Source organism: Ovis aries, chromosome 25 (assembly GCF_016772045.2).
Source record: "Ovis aries strain OAR_USU_Benz2616 breed Rambouillet chromosome 25, ARS-UI_Ramb_v3.0, whole genome shotgun sequence".
NCBI classification, from domain to species: Eukaryota; Metazoa; Chordata; class Mammalia; order Artiodactyla; family Bovidae; genus Ovis; species Ovis aries.
Window position 1 is genome coordinate 42,184,290 of NC_056078.1, and position 20,150 is coordinate 42,204,439.

General features: G+C 46.5%; 1 protein-coding gene across 7 annotated transcripts in view; it reads left to right on the forward strand.

Annotated features, from left to right (window-relative positions):
• The window catches only part of WDFY4 (WDFY family member 4), a 267,801-nt gene that overhangs the window by 184,049 nt on the left and 63,602 nt on the right, over positions 1-20,150 (forward strand). For all 7 annotated transcript variants that reach the window (XM_042241016.2, XM_042241015.2, XM_042241018.2 and 4 more), the window contains 4 exons: positions 6,428-6,576; positions 10,201-10,321; positions 13,436-13,521; positions 14,991-15,053. In XM_042241016.2, coding sequence (XP_042096950.1) covers positions 6,428-6,576; positions 10,201-10,321; positions 13,436-13,521; positions 14,991-15,053 — 419 coding nt within the window. The remainder of the gene's footprint in view (positions 1-6,427; positions 6,577-10,200; positions 10,322-13,435; positions 13,522-14,990; positions 15,054-20,150) is intronic.

Here is a 20,150-nt window from a genome sequence, read left to right on the forward strand (position 1 = left end):
TGCAAATGGTGAAGAATCCGCCCGCCGATGCAGGAGATTCGAGAGACGCAGCCTTGATCTCTGTGTTGGGAAGACCCCTGGAGAAGGAAATGGCAACCCACTCCAGTATTCTTGCCTGGAAAATGCCATGGACAGAGGAGCCTAGTGGGCTACACAGCCCGTGGGGTGGCAAAGAGTTGGACATGACTGAGTGCGCGCACACACACACACACACACACACACACTAGAACCGTGACAGTGTTCAAGCAAAGATACAGGAAGTGTGCCCACAGCAGGGGTGTGTGTGTGTATATATATAGATGGTTACTTTCTGCATTTCCTCCGACTAATATTTTCTGCTTGTGTTGAGACATTTTGTATCAAGTATTGTGATTCTGATTCAGCATTGTTGAGATAATGTCAGCATTGTTGAAAATTCTCCTAACTCAGATGTCTCCATAAGACCTTGTGGGCCTCGTGTGCTTTCTGAGTGAAGGCACACCCAGGCAGGGTGTATGTGAGAGGTGTGCGCCCACACTCAGAAAAGCCAGATCATCTGCCTTCAGTGGCCATCACAGAAAGTGGGCGGGCAGCCTCACAGAGAGTCCTGCCCCTTCTCCCCTGCCATCGCAGAAGCACTTGCTTTTAGGGCCTTTGCAAGACCCAGCCCAGGAGACTGCAGGGCACATCTCGCACAGTTCTGGATGGCTTGTCCCTACAGAGGCCTCTGGGGGAAGCCAGCAGACCAGAGCTCAGAATGGCAGCAGCTTAATTCATTTCCATGTGAGAACACTGGAGCTGTGATCGCCTCCAGCGATACCTGGGACAGTAATTATTCTATGCCACTTTTGTGCCATTGATTAATGATCCCCAGAACCACAAACACGTTTCTCTGCAAACAGCTCCATTTGACATGAGGAGCTGTTTATTTAATGCATGTTAACCGTGGGCTGCTGTGTCCCTTGCACCTCCTCCACAGAGCTACTTGCAAAAGTGTCTCCACTTAAAAAATGTGCTTCCAGACCCATTCCAGAGTCGGAACTCCCATGGGAGTTGTTTTTACTGTTGCTTGAAAATTACAGGAAATTAATTAATTTCATGAAAATTAATTGATTACATGAATTAATTATTTAATCCATGTAATTACATGTAATTAACTAATTACATGAAAAACTAAGCATTTATTTTTTTCATTTATATTTTTTACTCAATGTAAAATATTAGTATGACTTTGTTAGAAACGAAATCAGCTTAAAGGGAGATCTTTTTGTGCTGAACAGCAGAGAGCAGCATCAAGCTCTTCATGAGTATTTTTAGCTGAAGTCATCTGTAGAAAGTGAACCAGTGTGTTAAACTTCTCCCGTAGAATCTTCCCCACAGGTGAGTCACCATGACTGACTTCCTAGAATGCAGAGCTACACGTGTGGTCCCTACTGAAAACCTTCTGAGACTCTCTTTGGCACACTTTATGCCCTTCCGAGCTGGCCCTGTGCTTCCCTGGACTAGCTTCTCTCACCCTTACACGAGTGTGCAAGCACGCACGCACACACGCCTGCCTTTTTACTGCAATTGTACAGAATTGTTCATATTCTCTAAACATGTCCCACTGTCTCAAGACTTTGTGCCTTGGCAATTTTCTCCTCTGTTTTTAATCTTCTGAACTCACAGCCACAGCCTTGGGGCCCCCACCTCGAGACCCACTGCTCTGATGTCCCCTCCACTCCCTCTCGGGGCTCTGTCTGGGCCAGGCGCTCTCCTCTGTGCCCCAAGGTATGTGTGCTTCCCTCCAACATCATGCTCTTTGAGGACAGTTGATATTCCCCTCTCTTTCCTGTCAAACCACAAGCACCACAAACATGTGCTCATCTCCCCTTGTGCTTGCGTGGGGGCACAGGCTAAAACAGCTAATACGTCTCTATTAAGTGAAAGTATAAGCAAACAAGTGATCGGTAGCCATAGGTTTGCATAAGATAGGACCTCAGCTTTCGCAGCCTGGCTGGTGTCCCTGGCTCAGTTTCTAAGCATGGTCTTCAGGAATCATCTGGCCTGCCTATTCAAATGCAGATTCCAGGGTCCACTCTGTACCTGCTGAATCAGAACAACTGGGATGTACCCTGGGAATATGAACTTTAACAAGCTGCCCGGGAGACTCTCCTACCTAAGCTTTTCAAAGAAATGCTGAGATTCATGGGTCTGGGTTTTACAATATACAGAGCTGCCCTAGCTAGAAACATGTCCCAACTTTAACCACGGATGTGTGGATCCTCAGGAAATGCAGTTAACGCCATGCACTGCGCTTTGAACAGTCTTCAGAACTTGTAATCCTTTTCAGTTTCCATCCTTTTCCACTTGGTCTCCTCAGAGCCAGCAGAAAAAGGCCGAAGGTTTGGTTGTTTGCAGGCTCGCTTGTGGAAGTGGCAAATGCAGGCAGACAGGGGTCATCCCAGCTCCTTGTCTCCATCTGAAAAGATGAGCTGCCATCAACAGATCCTTGTGTTATATTTCTTCCCAGATTTGCCAAGTTGACATATAAAAAATAGTGTCTCCTTATTGTTTTAATGCACATTTCTTTGACTATGAGTGTGACAGAATGCTCCATCTAAAAGGCATCCTGAGTTCATAGGTAGTCAGTGTAAATGGAGTTGAATAGCCTCTTTCCCTTTGGATGCTTAACTTTTTCTCAGCAATCTGTGCTTTTAAAAAAAGAACAAATAAAAAAAAAGAGGAGACTTATTCCAGACACCAGTGTAGCAGAATGTATTGTTAACAAGGTCTAGGTGAGCAGATGCCTGGAAAGAGAAGCGTGATGCCTGTGAATGGAGCTGAAGCTTTCTTTGCAGCCGATTTTGCAGACAAGTATGACAGAACGTGGGCTTCCCAGGTGGCTCAGTGGTAAGGAGTCCGCCTGCAGTGCAGGAGATGCTGGTTTGATCCCTGAGTCGAGAAGATCCCCTGGAGAAGTGAATGGCAGCCCACTCCAGTACACTTGCTTGGGAACTCCATGGACAGAGGAGCCTGGCAGGCTACAGTCCGTAGGGCCTCAAAGAGCCAGGCAGGACTGAGGACTAAACAGCAGCAAGAATGAGGAAACGTACGCGCCAGCTCTGTCACCGGATGCCTCACGCGATAGTGCTGAGTCTTACATTTTCTACCTGTAAAATTAAGGTGTTGCATTAAGTTGCAGACTAATAGTGCTGGAAGAGATCTTGAGAGAGCCTCCAGCTGAACTTCCCCTTTTGCAGACATTCGACTGAGGCCTGCTTCTAGGAGAGTGTGCTGGCATGGGCTTCCACAGAATGTCCCAGCACATTGTTGTTGTCCCTCTAACTTTAACTCTGGCGGTTTTGGACTTCCAGACAACCTATTCCTTATCATACCTGGGCCAGGTGTGGCTGTGTGCTTACTAATCCACCCATTAGGAGTGAAAATATGTCACTTAACCAATCTTAAAAATGTTCTACTTATGGAGCTGAAGTTCTACTCTTTTTAAAGTGATTGATAGAATCGTGGCAGGAGGGATTTCTTCATCACGAGTGAACTTGGTGATGGAGCTCTCTTAGGATTAATTTAAATGGAAGAGCAGGGAATATTTCACTGGGGCTCATTTTCCAGTTTTTAGAATGTTATTCTTTTCTAGCAGAATCCATTTTTAAGCTATTGACCCAGCTCTCACCAGACATTCTTCTTGTGGTTTGGTTTATTCTGGTTATTACTGAATTCTCCCCAAAGGAAAACACCAGGAGATCATGAGAATATGCTGCAGCCTCTTCTGTTGGCACCACAGAGTCTGGGCAAGGGTGGGGCCTCAGAGGGACAGGAGAGGCCAGGGGGGCACACAGGCCTGTGTTCTCGGGCTCCACATCTGACCCTGTGAACCTGAGGATGAAGTCTCCTCCGTACAAAGGCGTAAGAGAAGAAGCTTCAACAGCTTGGCCTAGGAAGCATAAACACCCTCCAACAATGCTGGTGGGAGTGCGAATTAGCGTCGCCTTGCAGGAGGGCAGTCCGGCGCTAGATCAGAGTATGAACTGCCCACATCCTGGACCTCCAGTTCTACTTCTAGCAATTTAGAAGATCTACTACAGATTTCCGTATGTGTTCAAAGTGGCCTATGCACAAGGATTGTCACTGCAGCACCGCTTGTAATGTTGAAACATTTGAAAACAAACCAATAGAGGGTTGCACCACATCCGTGCAAACTAACCATCTGTATCTTTTAATAAAAGTGAGACAACTCTATAAGAAGTGATTTGGAAAGGGCTCCTAGATGCAGACCAGTAGCTGTATGAATATGCTATTTGTGTAAAAAAAAAAAACAGATAATATGTATAAAACAAACTATGTAGGCACGGAATCTCTTCGGAAGATTATACTGCCGGAGAGACGAAACTTTTCCTCTACCTCCTTAGAGTCTCTATTTAGGCTGCAACATTGAGTTGACAGATGACAGATTTACAGAAGTGCAGACGGATTTTATTCTTACGGGTACATGGGGGCCTGCCAAGGAACATGAAGACACCTAAAGCCCTCAGGACCTGAGTATGCCTGCTTTCCAGCTTCACCAGCCACACTGACCTCTCTTCTGCTCCCCAGATCTGCCCTTCCTGCCTCTATGCTCTGAGATGGATATTCCTGTTCCATGAAATTTCTTCTCCCAGCCTTGCCATGACTACTCATTTCCATCCTTCAGGTCTCAGAGTTTGTCTGCGATCATGTCCCCTCCAAGTTTCTCTCTGCCTTGTATCATTATCAACCTGTATTTTTTTTCTTCTTTCAATGCATATCACAGTTTTTGATAATGTATTGGTGAACGTGTCTTCCTCCACTGGATTTTAAGTCCCACGAGGGTAGGGTTCTGTTTATCGCGTTTGTCCCTCACTTTGGCTAAATCCCATGTGAAGCAGGGTGTGAGAACAGGTATGCACGGCAGCTTTCCAGGTTTTACCGCTGCTGCCCCATTGTTGCTCCCAACGGTGAGCAGGGAGCTTAGCTTCAACCCCAGGCTCTTCCATTTACCCATCTTTGGTGAGATTCTTATCTCTCTCTTATATCTTTTTCATCTCTAAATTAGACTAGTAAAATTTTTCTTTCCCAGTTTTAAGGATTATGCGTAAAAGGCTTACAATGTTTATGTGAAAGTGAAAGTGTTAGTCACTCAGTCATGTCCAACACTTTGTGACCCCCTGGACTGTAGCCCACCAGGCTCCTCTGTCCATGGGATTCTTCAGTCAAGAATACTGAACAAGGTAGCCATTCCTTTCTCCAGGGCATCTTCCTGACCCAGGGATCGAACACGGGTCTCCTTCATTGCAGACAGATTATTTACCATCTGAGCCACCAGGGAAGCCCAATGGCTATATAGTAGGGTTTTTTTTGTTTTTGTTTTTTTTTTAAGTCAGTTCTTCTTTTGTATAGCTGGAATTAGCACAGAATTATCCTGAGAAAATTTTGGCCTTGGTCTTACTCTGGTTCCTTTGAGCTCCCGTCACCGAAAATCCATGTATTCTCCCACTCATTCCTTCAGAGATTTATTCTGCGTAAGGACCCAACTAGTCCTTACTTAATGTGGGACTCTGTTTCATACCAAGACGTCATCCCAGATCAGCCTCCCCAGAAAGCCAGCACGGAGCCAGAGCTGTGCGCGCGGCATGTTGGTTGGGGTGCGGGTTGCTGGGTGGGGTGCAGGATGTGCGACCTCACTGCGGTCTCAGCCAGGCCGCGGCTGAGCCCACGGGAGCTCAAGTGAATGGAGGCAAAGGGCCAGTCCCGCTGCCTCTGTGCTGGCCCGTGTTGGGGACAGATGACCACTGAGACGGGGACCTCACCCATGACAGGCACTCTCTTTAGCTGAGGGGATTCTGGGAAACTGCCAGCAGCTTCAGCTGCTGCGAGAATGTGCTGGAGCCAGAAGCGAGGGATCTGGGCACAGCTGACGCCTCCTCTGCACACACCTTGGAGCAGCCTTGGCCTCTGCAGACAGCAGGACCAGTCTTGCACTTGTGGTCCTCGGCAGACCTGGTTCAGGTCCTGTCCTAGTCACCTTCCAGCTGTTTTCTTGACATGTTTCTTCACGTCTGTAACTGAGTGATGCCTCAGGCCTCAAAAACTTTCCTCATTGTTTACCGAGGAGTGTTTTGCATGGTTGTAGAGGAGCTTAAAGTGAGAGGAAAAATGTCAACATGTTCAAAGAGCAATAAACACTCATCCACATGCCTCGGTGCGATGCGGTGGCCTTGGGTAGGTGAAATAATGAAGCAGGGTGTTGGGTGTAGAAATCCCACTTAGTGCAGAGCAGTGCAGCTGGGGGGCAGCAGCTCCGTCATTTTCAGGGTGCTACCTTCACTTCCCAGTGCGCAGCGGGCGACCAGACACCGCCCTCCTGCCCTCCTCAAGAAGCTGGGTGCGTCTCCCTCACGCACGGCCTGACTCTGGCACCCTCTCCCTGCAGGTGACGCAGAAGTACTCCCTCGTCGTCGTGCAGGGCCACCTGGTCTGCGAAGGGCTCCTGCTCTTCGGCCAGCAGCACTTCTACATCTGCGAGAATTTCACGCTCTCTCCCGTGGGCGACGTCTACTGCACCCGCCACTGCTTGTCCAAGTGAGTGCCCCTCCGACCCTGGCAGATTCTGCCCTGACCCCAAGCTGCCTTCTCAGCCACCCCATGCCTACGCCTCCCACCTTGTTCTTTCTATGGGCTCGGGTTTGGGCCTGAAACTGAGCCATGAGATAAAACGGAAGAACCTTAAGGCACAGGCATCCGTGACTAGGATTCCCCAAAGCTAAAACCTGGAGCCGTTAACCAGACAGCAGCTCCTCGGGCTCTCCTGCTGTGAAATGCGCCACAGGACAAGAGGGATCACGCTTTAGGTTGTTTGGATAATACAATCCAGTCCCATCAGCGTACTTATTCAACAACTTTTTTTTAAATTGGAGTATAGTTGATTTACAGTTTTGTGTTAAATACTGCTGAAAAATAATGTATATATATGTATAACTGGGTCAACAACTTCTTGCTTGTTCATCCTTATGCAAGACATCAGGCACTGCCTCTTTATGCCTGCAAGGCCCATAATGCAATCAGCAGCATATCCAGGTTCTTTTGGAAGGAGTTTGGAGCACACTATCATCAAGCGGCAAAATACATGTCATGCGAGGCCTCTTCGGGGTTCCCACTTGGGGAGATGATATGTGGCTGGTATGGGGAGGGACAGCTACTTGGAGAAGGGAGCTAAGGTTTGGGTCTTGAAGGATGAGTGAGATTTGGGTAGAAATTTGGAGTCATTTTTATACCGACTAATACTGGAGATCTTTGGCAGGAAATTCTGAGGTTCTTCTCTAGGACCAAATGTATTGATAGTTGGTGTACTTGGGTTCAATCAGCCCTTATTGAATAATTCTCTAGTGTTTATGAAGTACTGCCATTCAAAACCAAATTGATTGTGTTTGCACTTTTGCTAGTTATTGTCAGTTGTATGTTTTCATCACTTGTGAAGAAATTTAGATGCCAATTTCTTTTCTAGTTATCCAAGGCTCAAGTGATGACAAGATAACCTCTTAGCTCAGTGGCTCTCAAGCTAAATTACATTGACTCCCCTGGAGGGCTTGATAGAACAGACTTCTGGGACCCACCATCCCAGCTTCTAAGCTGGTAGATCTGGGCTAGGGCCTGAGATTTTACCAAATTTGCAGCTAATGCTCATGCTACTGGTCTGGGACCACACTTTGAGAACCACTATTTGAGACTATTGATAGAGGAACCAGTCTTACCTGCTGATAAGCAAGAATTTTAGGTGTCATATTATTTCCAGCCTATGTGAAGGAGTAAGAATTTAAGGATTGTGGAAGGATAGATGTCAGCCCACCCTCCTTTGATTTAGGTTTGTTTTAAAATGCTTGGCCTTCTTCTCTCTGCTAACTTCCATCTTTTATCCATATCAAATGTTCACCGAATGCAGTGAATCTTCTATGCTTTTTCAAGGCAGGCACATAATTAATACTTGGCACACTCATCTCATTTTATTGCTCATGTTTTATTGATACTGATCAATATGGACAATGGGTCTGCAGACTCGCCTTTCTGAGAGCTGATGAAAGCTTTCTACTCCACCTATATGCATGGAGTGCACATGAAATGGCTCGCATAATCCATCGCTTCACTCTCCACCTCTGGTTAGTGTTGGATAAGATCTTATTGATTAGCTAGATTGTGTTTATGAGGTGCCTGTAATCACGATCCAATTGACTATAGCTGCACTTTTAATAGAAACCCAGTTGTTAGGCTGGGTGTACTCAAGTCTGGAAATGTGCTTTTCTAGAATGTAAGTCGGAGAGTAGTGAGAATAGTTAACTACCTTAGGATTGCATAGGCAATTGTAGTCACCATGCTTCAGAGAAGGGTTGTTAGCCAGGCAGTGCTTCCTCTCTGAGCCCTTGTCTGCTGCCTGAAGAAAATGCTGGCACTTGTGGAGATGTGGTTCTCAGAGATGGGCCACTAGCTCATGTGAGATCAATGGAGATTAAGTCTTATTTTGACAATGGAGACCAAGGAAGATACATAAATAAGCCAGTTAAAAATAAAGCTAAGTCAACTCTGAAATGCTTCTCTAAAAGACTGCCATCAATTTGAGTATAGTTGAGCCTTAGACCTTGAAAGAGACTCCCTGATGTACCATAAAAACATCCCAAATAAAACTCAAGAACACTGCCAATCCTCCAGCAGTTATTGGACTCAGGTACTTTGTAACTTTCCTCAGAAAGCAAGACCCTTTCTAGAAGGTTATATTTTGCTTTGAGGGAGATTCCTTCTTGGCTGAATAGGGTAACTGTGTTTTCTGTGTAACCAGTTTTCTGGGCTGTTGTACAAAGTATCAAAAACTGGGTGGCTTCTTAAAAAAGAGAAATTTATTATCCTTCAATTCTGGAAGCTAGAAGTCTGAAATCAAGGTGACAGCAGGGCGGGGCTCCTTCTATAGCTTTAGGGGAGGATCCTTCCTCTCCTCTTCTGGTCCAAGGCTTGCAGATGCATCTCCCCAATCACACGGCCATCTTCTCCCTGTGTGTGTCTGTCTCCGTGTCTAAGTGTCCCTTTTATTAGGGAATACCAGAAGGACATGGCAACCCACTCCAGTGTTCTTGCCTGGAGAGTCCCAGGGACGGGGGAGCCTGGTGGGCTGCCGTCTATGGGGTCGCAAAGAGTGGGTCATGACTGAAGCAACTCAGCAGCAGCAGCAGCAGCTTACTGGATTGGGATCTATCTTCATGACCTCACTTCATTATCTCTGCTATTTACCTATTTCTAAGTGAAGTTACATTCTGAGGTACTGGGGATTACGATGTCAACCTACATCTTCTGGGGGAGACAATTCAACCCATAATAGTGGTGGCCAGGCTCACAAGATGTAGCGTTTGATTCATTTGGTGGGACTCCAAACCATCCAACTGGCTTTTTGTGATCGGTGCTTTTAGTCAGCAGTTTTAAGGCATCAGCTCTCTGTTTAATTTCATTCAACAAATACTTATTGAAAGTCTGTCTTATACAAGCACTGGGGTAGACTCCACAGATACACAGCTCAGTTGGATGAGGGCTGAGTCTGGTAAAGAGTTTGCGATCTAGCAGGTGGTTTGGGTGCAAATTCCAGGTATAAACTGGTAATTGGATTTGTCCCGTACAAATGTGGGACAAATCAAAGTATGTTTTAATCTGAAATCCACTGCTATTACCAAAGGCCCAGTCAATCAATATCATGATTAGCATTTAGTGTCCTGTGATTTCCCTAGTTAAGAACATCACATTAAAAGTTACCCTACGGCCATGTTGTCCGAAACCATGTTGAACAGGGACTGTTCAGTGGAGGCTCTTCATCTTTCTGCGTCATGCTTCGGGAACTTGAAATCTGTCCATACCTAACTACACATCTCTTTCACTTTTCCCCCACTGCATCACCAAGCCATTTCTGACCCCAATACCCAGAGAGACTTCTCACACTTACGCTCTGCACCCTGCATCACTGTCCGTCCTGACGGTGATCCCTTGGCCTCATGTCCCCCGCTCTGGTTAAGCCAATGTCCCATATTACTCCTCAGCGCAGGGCTGACACAGACAGGGGTTATCAGGTAAGTGGGTGCTGGCCCATCCCCCGATGTGTTCCAGAAACGCAGATTCAGGCAGGTGAGCGAGCCCCCACTGGGCACCCTCTCACTGCACATATTGCTTCCTTTCCAGCATTAGTGACCCATTCATCTTCAACATGTGCAGCAAAGACAGGTCCTCTGACCATTACTCGTGCCAGCGCCACAGCTACGGCGATCTTAGGGAGCTCCGGCAGGCCCGTTTCCTCCTGCAGGTGAGACTGGGAGGGGCCGGAGGAAGGACCATCCCTTCCCTGCAGGTGAGACTGGGAGGGGCCCGGAGGAAGGACCATCCCTTCCCTAACCCTAACCCTAAGACCTGATGGCGGTTCGGGTGCCATCGAGGCCCCGTCTGAATGAGAGGGGCACATTTTCTTGACCCCTTCACCCAGGCCCAGCCCAGGGCCCTTTGGGACACCTGTGAGTTCCCCCTGCTTCTGTTGGGCTGGTCCCCTGGCTGGGACAGAGTTCTGCCCTCTGCTTCACCCTCTCCCCAGTCCCTGCCATTTGGCCACTGGGCCCTTCTCCCTCTTACCATGTCACTTAGGATCCAGCCTCTTTGCTTTATTTTCCCCTTGACATGCCCCAGAGCTGCCTGGAGACTCAGGAATACAGGACGGGGCAGCTCCATTGCCTGATGGCGGAGCTGACGACTGAGAGTTGAGTGCCTGTCTCCCCTGTTCAGACCACAGGGACACCTCTCAGGCCACTGCCTCTACCCTCTGCCCTCCTCAAATCTTCATCTACCTTCAAGCTCCGTCATTTCCTGGGCCAAGTGATTCAGAGATCTCCTGATTGTCCCCTCCAAGCAGGACCCAGAACCTTGTCTGGTGTATTCAAGGGCTCATCCGGCTGCTAAACAGAGCGGACTCCTTCCAGAGGCAGGGTTCTGTTGTCACTGAGTCACAACCAAATACTTCTCACGCCCTACCTTGGAGGCACACCATCTGGTTTAGAAGCATCACCTCAGTGGCAAAGGGAGGAACAGCTCTGGAGTTCCCGCTGGCCTCAAACACATCATGCCCTCAACAGTCCAGCCTCTCTAATAGCAAAGCTGCAGCTGTGCCCAAGGGCCTCCCAACACCCGCAGAGGAAGAGATGGGGACCACCTTGTGGGAAGGGAGGGGCCCAGGCCCCTTCCCCCATTCTCTCTGCAGGGTCTCTATTCTGCATAGGCCAACAAAAAAACAGTGCTTGGCCTCTGGAACAGAATAAGTTACCTTTCTTTTGTAAACTTCTTTGTCTTGCGACCCTCCTGCTGGAGGCCTCATTGTTATTTATATTATTATTATTCTCTGAAGTGGAAGCTCAAGGGAGCCTTTCAAAGGGACTCATTCTAGGGAGGATCAGCTGCCCCCACAGATAAGGATCTGGCAAGCTGCTGGCTCTGACTGGCTCTTTCCCTCTCCTTCTCTGCTGCTTTTGCCCACAAAGCGTTGGTTCTCATTTTGCCAGCCCTCAGTGCTCTTCTCAGAGAGTGAGCCAGAAAGGGGTGGGTGGAGGAGGCCCTGAGCTGATGGTTCTGACAGGGCCAGCGTGGGCCCAGTCCTGAGCATGGCTCTGCACAGTTGGGCACCTCTGGGCTTCCATTTCTCTCCAGCGAACAGGCCACCACCTCTTGTCTTTTCCACTGTTACATAATATAGCACTTAGCACATTTTGAGCATACAGCAAGTACTCAAAAATTATTTTGTTTAGTAATCGTATGTCTATTTACATGTTATACATAGTAGCAACTAGGTATCAGTAAGTGAGTGTCTTTCTCCCCAGTACAAAGGGATTGTTTCCAGATGGTTGGTTAGCATGACAGTGGTGGAAACCAGAGTGGGAGGGGGTGTGAGCATGTCCAGGTGGGGGTGGGGGAGCTTCATGTGCAAGGCCCCCATTTGCCCCCTAGATTCTCCCAGGAGGAAGTCAGAGCCTGGGCACTCGAGGTTGCTGGGGCAAGTCATGGGCTCCATAGATTCTGTGCTCATCATCTATTTGCACATTATTTATACTTCTGTATGTAGGGAAAAAACCTGAGGCTCTTTTGTACATCTGCAGAGGAGAAGGGTGCCGCACTATCATTACAGATACTTTCGCTCTGCTCGGAAGTCTAATGACCTGGTCTTTGAGAACACGCCTCCAGCCAGGAAGGGGCAGGGCCTGACTGCCGCTGGAAGCAGCAGGCCGTCTCTGAGTCTGACCCTCACCCTCCCTCTCTCCCCCTCCAGGCTCGGACCTCACTTCTCCCAGGCCCTTCCTCAAGCACTGAGTATTCTCTCCCCGACCCCACCTCAGCCCTGAGCTTCATCCTATATGTGGGCTCAGTATTCCAAGTCTAAGAAAGGAAAAAGGAAGGCAGGCAGGTTCAGTTAGGTGTTAGCAAAATACCCTTGGAGTGGCATTGCTATGTCAGCGTGGCCACGTCAAAATGGCTCAGCAAAGTGGATGTGGCGAAACCCCTGTGCCTCAAGTCTGCAGGTCAGCGTGGGATGCTGCCCGGATTAAGGCTTGCATCCACTCACTCAGCCTGCTCCCCTAGTGTTTCTGGTAAGGTGATCCTTCAGTTCCGGAAGTGAAACCCTTGACTCAGGAGCAGAAGTGTCTGAAGATGTCAGTGGGCACTTTTCTCTCTTTGTCCCTTCCTCGCTTTTCCTGTGAGTTGGGCTCTTGTTTCCTTCTTCAGTCAAAGGAACTCTGAGATCTCCTGCCCGCCTACTTACTCTGTGAAGACTCCAATTCATCACTGTTACCAAAGTCTTCTTATCCCCTGTAGGAGGTTGGAAGGACTAACTAGGAAGGGTTGCCTTTGTCAATCTAAATAAAGAGGTAACTGAGGCAAACTCGAATTTACCGGAAATTGAGTTGATTCAAAGATAACAGGGGAATAACCACTGAGGAAAGGCAGGCTTTTGTGAGCTACAGGCTAATGGGTTGAGGGTTTGAGATTGGCTGTATCTGTCTACTGGCAAAGAGTACGAGGTGGGTGTGTTTACTCAGAGTCCAAGCAATAAGTTCGTTGGTTTGTGGGCGGGAGAGATTCTTGGTGGATGTTCATTACTTCGGAGGTAAGTCTCCATTTTCCATCAATTAAGCATCTACGGGAAATCGGTCTCTCAGTTCTGAAGTTCTGTTTTCCAGAGGACACATGCCTGAGATTTGCCCTTTCGAGTCTCTGGGTCCATTTTAGACTGAAATCCTTCCACACCTGACATAGAGTCCCAGATGGCCCACACCACTGCTCTGTCGCATCGGCTGTGGAGCAGGGGAGCAGGGGGCGGGGGAGGGAGGTCTTCATCCGTCCTAGGAAACCTCAGAGCAGTAAAAGGGGTTTCTCTTTACAGGACATCGCCCTGGAGATCTTTTTCCAAAACGGATATTCCAAGTTTCTTGTCTTCCACAACAGTGATCGGAGTAAGGTCTTCAAAAGGTAAGAGTTTAAAAATCCTTTGCTAAGGAAACTGATCATGAACCAACAGCAGAAGAATAGCTTTGTTCTCAGGAGATTGTTCTCCACCCACAGTGAGCAGGATTTAGGTTAGACTCAAGAAAGAACTTACCTGCAGAACTCTTGAGTTATGGAACAGAGTAAAGAGAAAACCATAAAAGCTCCTTCTCTCAATCCTGGAAAACAGGCTCCATTTCATGAACTGAAGTAATTTGGGCCAGTAAAAACTGAAGGAAGGGGAAAAAAGTGTGCAGACGCAACATATTTAATGCATCTTCCAGAATTTTCTGGCCTTATTTTTTAATTTTCCAAGTAATTTTTTTTGGCTTAATCTTTCTTTTTGATCCCAGTTGCCAGTTTTAGTTGCTCTGACTTCATATTTCATTGGAAAGTGTTCCTAACAACTGATTTCCTACTTCTGCATGGAATAGCTTTTTTTTCTTAAAGAGAGAAGCTTACTGTCTTGGTTTAACTGAACGTTCTCCAAAGAGATTAATCAATCTAAGAAATTTAAGCTAGATCTTAAATTTTATATTTATATTATTAAAGTTAGAGATATGTGAATGTGCAAAGAATCCAGAAGGAGTCAAAAGGCAGATTCCTAGCCATGAACAGGTGACGTAGAAGCTGGGTTAATAGAGGAGCGGTCATATTCAGCTCCACTTGGGGCTAAAAGTCCTGAGGTGAGATTTGACATCCCTGGCCTGCGTGTTCCAGGCCATTTTGTGCTCAGAGATTTTAGCCTTATCTTCCTGCTGGCCCTGGCCTATCACTGGCACCAGGACCAGCTGCTGGGTCCCAAGGACAGGGCAAGAGTAGAGAAAACAACTCTTGCAGAGAAGCCATCTGAGCCAGCTCTGGGCACATCTCCATTGACTATGATTCTCCCTCTGAGGCTCTTCCAAGGACTGCTGTTATATCCCCTCCTAAAACACCTTCAAGTTCCATTTCAAACCAAACTGAAGAAGTAGACAGGCAGCGCTGAACCTCACGTTCAGGTTCCCTTATGATTCTGTGTCCTGCACGAAGCTTTGCACAGTTGAGCTAGAAGTCTTCTACATCCGTAGCTCAGGCAGTGGACGGTACCAACCATGCCCCACCCTTGTTCAAGGAGCATGAAAGCAAGATGGCATCTGTCCCTGGAGTACTGCAGTGGTGGCTGAAATCGGCAATGGAAATGCCTGTGCCCAGCCCAGAAGAGGTCTCTAAAACACGTAATTTTGATTGCAGCTATTGTTCTATCGTTATCATTGCTGTTATTTAGGCCAGAGCATCTAATGGCAGAGGGTGCCAGTGGGGTGCCTCAGAGGCACACCCAGATCTGGGGACAGACGGGGTTCACTGGAAGGGCAAGAATGACCCTGATCTCTAGCCTGCTTCCGAGAATGTTTTCCTGGTGGTGGAAGGGTTCTGACTCTGCTGATGGAATAATCCTTTCCCTTTTTGTCTAGTTTCTGCTCTTTCCAACCCAGCTTGAAAGGAAAAGGCTTCACGGAGGACACACTCAATCTAAGGTAACAGATACAGGGAGGAGGCCAGCCGTGCGCTCTGGGCAAGGTGCTGGCCTTGCTCTGATTTTCTTTATTTTCCTGATCCTCCTAAAGGCAGGTCTGCCTGCCACTTAATTTTTCACCCTCCCTTCCCCGTGCAACCTGCATCCTCCTGTGGTTCCCTCTACAAGTGAAACTTCCAGAGACTTGAGGTCCCAGGTGCTCTGTGGCTTGTTCAAACCACAGCTGCAGGAAGCTGCCCTCCGCCTGTGGTGGGTGTGGGCAGGTTGCCCAGGAAGCTGCCCTCCGCCTACAGTAGGTGTAGGCAGGTTGCCCATAGAAGTGTCAACCTGGGCCCGACCTCGGCGTCAGGGCTGCATGTTGGGGTGTGAGCAGTCCCAGCTCTGTCCTTTCTATCCAAGACTCTGAAATCTCAGAAGGCAAATACATAAATGTATGGTGATATGTGAATCAGACACTATGAGATGGAGCATCTTTAAATGCTTACAGCCCCTTCCCCAGGCCCTGCTTTACAAGTACCACATTCTCTGGAAGCCAGTGCTGGACTGGTAGCTGCTTCTATTTCAGTTAGGAAGGGGAATAGGAAGAGAATGGTGGCTGCTGGTTTTCTCTGGGATTATGTAAGCTTCGGGCCGAGGGGAGCTGTGTTCAGAATATTTATAATGACTGTGGAATGGGTGCCGCCGAGTCATTCACAATTATGTATCCATGGCTTGTTACGTCTGGTGCCTGTTGCTTGACAGAGAACATGGAAAATACTCAACACCTCCCCATTTATTGTGTTTACATTCTTATGAGAAAGAAAGCAAAATGAGTGAAATATAAAGTATATTAGAGAGTGACATGTATAAAAACTAGTTGGTTTTGAAAGCATAGGAGGGTTTGAAATCTTAGGAGGATAGGGAAAGCCCTCTTCAAGAAAGTTAGTATTTGAATTAAGATTTGAATGAAGTGGGGAGACAAGTTATTCAGATAACTGAAGAAAACATTGTAGGCCAAAGGAAGAGCCGAGCAAGGACCTCAAGGGTGGTGAAATGGGCTTGGCTGGGGCCACAGTGGTTGGGGTGCAGAGTCGGTGGGAACAGAGATGGGAGAGGTGAGAGAGCTCATGTAAGCCTTGGGGGTCACGCTAATGGTGTCAGCTTTCACTCTGAGTAAATGGGAAGCATTGGCGGGATCTTGTGGCCTAACTTATATTTTCAAAGACTCATTTTGTCTGCTCTGTTGAGAACAGAACACAGTAGGTCAAAGGCAGAAGCTGAAAGATTGGTTAGGAAACTCTTGTAGTAATGCAGATAAGAGATGGTGATGCCATACACAAAAATAAACTCAAAATGGATTAAAGATCTAAGTGTAAGACCAGAAACCATAAAACTCCTAGAGGAAAACATAGGCAAACGCTTTCTGACATAAATCACAGCAGGATCCTCTAAGACCCACCTCCCAGAGTAACGGAAATAAAAGCAAAAGTAAACAAATGGGACCTAATTAAACTTAAAAGCTTTTGCACAATGAAGGAAACTATAAGCAAGGTGAAAAGACCGCCTTCAGAATGGGAGAAAATAATAGCAAACGAAGCAACTGACAAAGAATTAATCTCAAAAATGTACAAGCAACTCCGCAGCTCAATTCCAGAAAAATAAATGACCCAATCAAAAAATGGGCCAAAGAACCTAACAGACATTTTTCCAAAGAAGACATACAGATGGCTAACAAACACATGAAAAGATGCTCAACATCACTCATTATCAGAGAAATGCAAATCAAAACCACAATGAGGTACCATCTCACACCAGTCAGAATGGCTGCGATCCAAAAGTCTATAAACAATAAATGCTAGAGAGGGTGTGAAGAAAAGGGAGCCCTCTTACACTGTTGGTGGGAATGCAAACTAGTACAGCCACTATGGAGAACAGTGTGGGGATTCCTTAAAAACTGGAAATAGAACTGCCATATGACCCAGCAATCCCACTTCTGGGCATACACACCGAGGAAACCAAAATTGAAAGAGACACGTGTACCCCAATGTTCATCACAGCACTGTTTATAATAGCCAAGATGTGGAAGCAACCTAGATGTCCATCAGCAGATGAATGGATAAGAAAGCTGTGGTACATATACACAATGGAGTATTACTCAGCCATTAAAAAGAATACATTTGAATCAGTTCTAATGAGGTGGATGAAACTGGAGCCTATTATACAGAGTGAAGTAAGTCAGAAAGAAAAACACCAATACAGTATATTAAGGCATATATATGGAATTTAGAAAGATGGTAACGATAACCCTATATGTGAGATAGCAAAAGAGACACAGATGTATAGAAGTCTTTTGGACTCTGTGGGAGAGGGCGAAGGTGGGATGATTTGAGAGAATAGCATTGAAACATGTATATTATCATACGTGAAACAGATCGCCAGTCTAGGTTCGATGCATGAGACAGGGTGCTCAGGGCTGGTGCACTGGGAGGACCCTGAGGGATGGGATGGAGAGGGAGGTGGGAGGGGGGTTCAGGATGGGGAACACGTGTACACCCGTGGTGGATTCATGTCAGTGTATGGCAAAACCATTACATTATTGTAAAATAATTAGCTTCCAGTTAAAATAAATAAATTTTAAAAAAGAGAGAGATGGTGATGGCTTGGATTGGGGTGGGTGTGAAGTGCTCAGACTTTGGACATATTTGGACCTGATTGAAGGTACATCTGGTGGGACTTGTTGACAAGTCGATTGTGGGTGGCTAATATGTATATGAGAGAAAGTGCTTAAGGATAAGACCAGGCACTGGGGCTTGAGCAACTGGAAGATGAAATGGGGAAGACAAAGGAAGAGCTACTTTGGGGAAGTAGTAGCTATCAGGGGCTCAGTTTCGGATGTGTTAATTTTGAGATGCCTGTCAGCTATCCAGGTGGAGATGTCATTCAGGTTGTTGGATATAAGCTTTGAAATTCAAGGCAGAGATGCTCTGGAGAGATACATACCTAAGCTCATGGAAGACGAACTTTGACAAAATGAGGAAGCTGGAGAGCGGGTCCAAGGCTCTGGGACCACCCAAACAGATGGGGCACATGGTGAGGCCATGCTGCTAAGGCCAGCCATGGGCTTAAGGATCAACCTGATTTGGGCTCATAGGAAGTGTTCAATAAATTGTAATTCCTTTGCTTAGCTTTAGAATCAACTGCTGTGCATTTTGGGCGTGTGTACAGAGCAATTGATTAAATACAGGCATCTGTGTTCTCAACTCTTTTGAGTCTTTCCCAGCCCTTCTCCTACAGTCAAAGGGTGCTTTCATGAGTTTCAGATGGGAAGGAAGTGGTGGCCCCCAGCCTTAGAAAGCTATGGCTAGCCATTGCCTTATGCCTGGAATGGACTTGGCCATTTTTTATTTGGATTACCAAGGATAATGCCCAGTCTCCACACTGAGTCTTTGAAAATGCCTGGCTGTACTGTGGACGCTTTAGTGAGTGTGAGCTTCTCTTCTCTGAAAGAGGTGCATGGTCCATTCTGTGGGTTTCCACCTCGTCCAGGATGCTTGGCTATCCTATAGGTTTTTATATCTTCAACCCCCAGCTCTTCAAAACTGGCTTGGATATATGCTTTGGATATATGCTCTCTAGAGACCATCTCCCATGTATAGGAAACCAGATCTTTTGGGTACCAGAATTTTGCCTGGAATTTCAGTGACAATGGCTGCCTCCATTTCTGAATTCCAAGGAGGGTCTGCAGACCTGGATCCCAAATGGAAAATATTGTATTGGCCAAAACATTCATTCAAGTTTTTCCTTAAGATGGTGCAAAAAACCCAAATGAACTTTTTGGCCAACCTGCAAAACCTAGGGTAGCCTGGGATCCATAATCCATCTATGTCTCCCCATTGTACAAGAGTAGACCGTTCTGAAGGCAGCATGGTGGCATAATCAGACATCTGCAGGGGCCAAGGCTCTGCCAGCATACAGGAGTTTCCAACATAAAGCCAACTGGACCCCCTGGACATGTGTCTGATGGCCGGAAAGCTCCATGATGTTAAACACAAGCAGGCTGTGGGCAGATGTGAGAATAGCTGAAGTTACAGGGAAAGGGAAGCTAGTAGGAAATTGACATGTGAAGAAACACACATCTTTATATTTAAAGGTATCTGCACCCTTCCGCAAAGGGCTGGAAATAGTTTCAAAACAAAATATGGGGTATAATGATCCTTTACGAATTACCCCTAAACTCGTTTAAAGGACAAAAACATAGATATGATATCAGGTACCCAAAGTGATCTAGCTTCTCTAATTGTCCTGAAACTAAGAAAACCCAAGCAGCTGTGCTAGGCTGCAACATTTCCCAGTGACAGATAATAAGAAACAGATGGTGTGAAGGACATCTTTTTTTCTGGAACATACTTTCCTTTCGCACTGATAAATAGGGTCACGGATAACAAAGAAGTTAATTCCCTTGTTTATAAAAAAATGAACAAAAAGCACTGGAAAATATAATTTTCTATATTGATTCACTGAAAAATACAGCCCTAACATTTGGACTTCTATCTGTACAGACATTTCTTTGGGATGCTGACATGACCTGGCCCAGTTCCATTCCTTTCTGGTGATCTCAGCTCCTATTGATTGAGCTCAGAGTTTACAAAGCTCAGAGAAATACAAGGCCCAGATGCCTATCCGGCTCTTACTCTTTCTCAAATTTCTGTTGCACACTACGCACATCTTTGAATGAGCTAGAGGCATCCTTCCACGGCCATGGTCCCCGAGGTCTGAAATATTCACTTGCCACATCATTCAGACAAAAGTGTCCCTAGGCGGGAGGAAATTCTTGGTTGTAAGGCGGGGCTTGTATTAGGGGCCTTACTGTATTCGTACATTCTGAAAGGTTTTCTCAATTTTATAGCTAACTTAAATGTAATGGTTAGGATGAAATTCATTTTTTGGCACGAAGTTCTACAGTTAAGTAAGTAGTGTCCTGTATAGATTTCCTTTAATGAATGAGTTTCCTTCGTAGAATATCTTTGAAACATAATGAAAGGAAAAGAACTTAGAAAACCAAACCTAAGAAGCTGTAAATCCCCATAAGAAGAGGATCTTCCGTGATAATCAGGGCGTC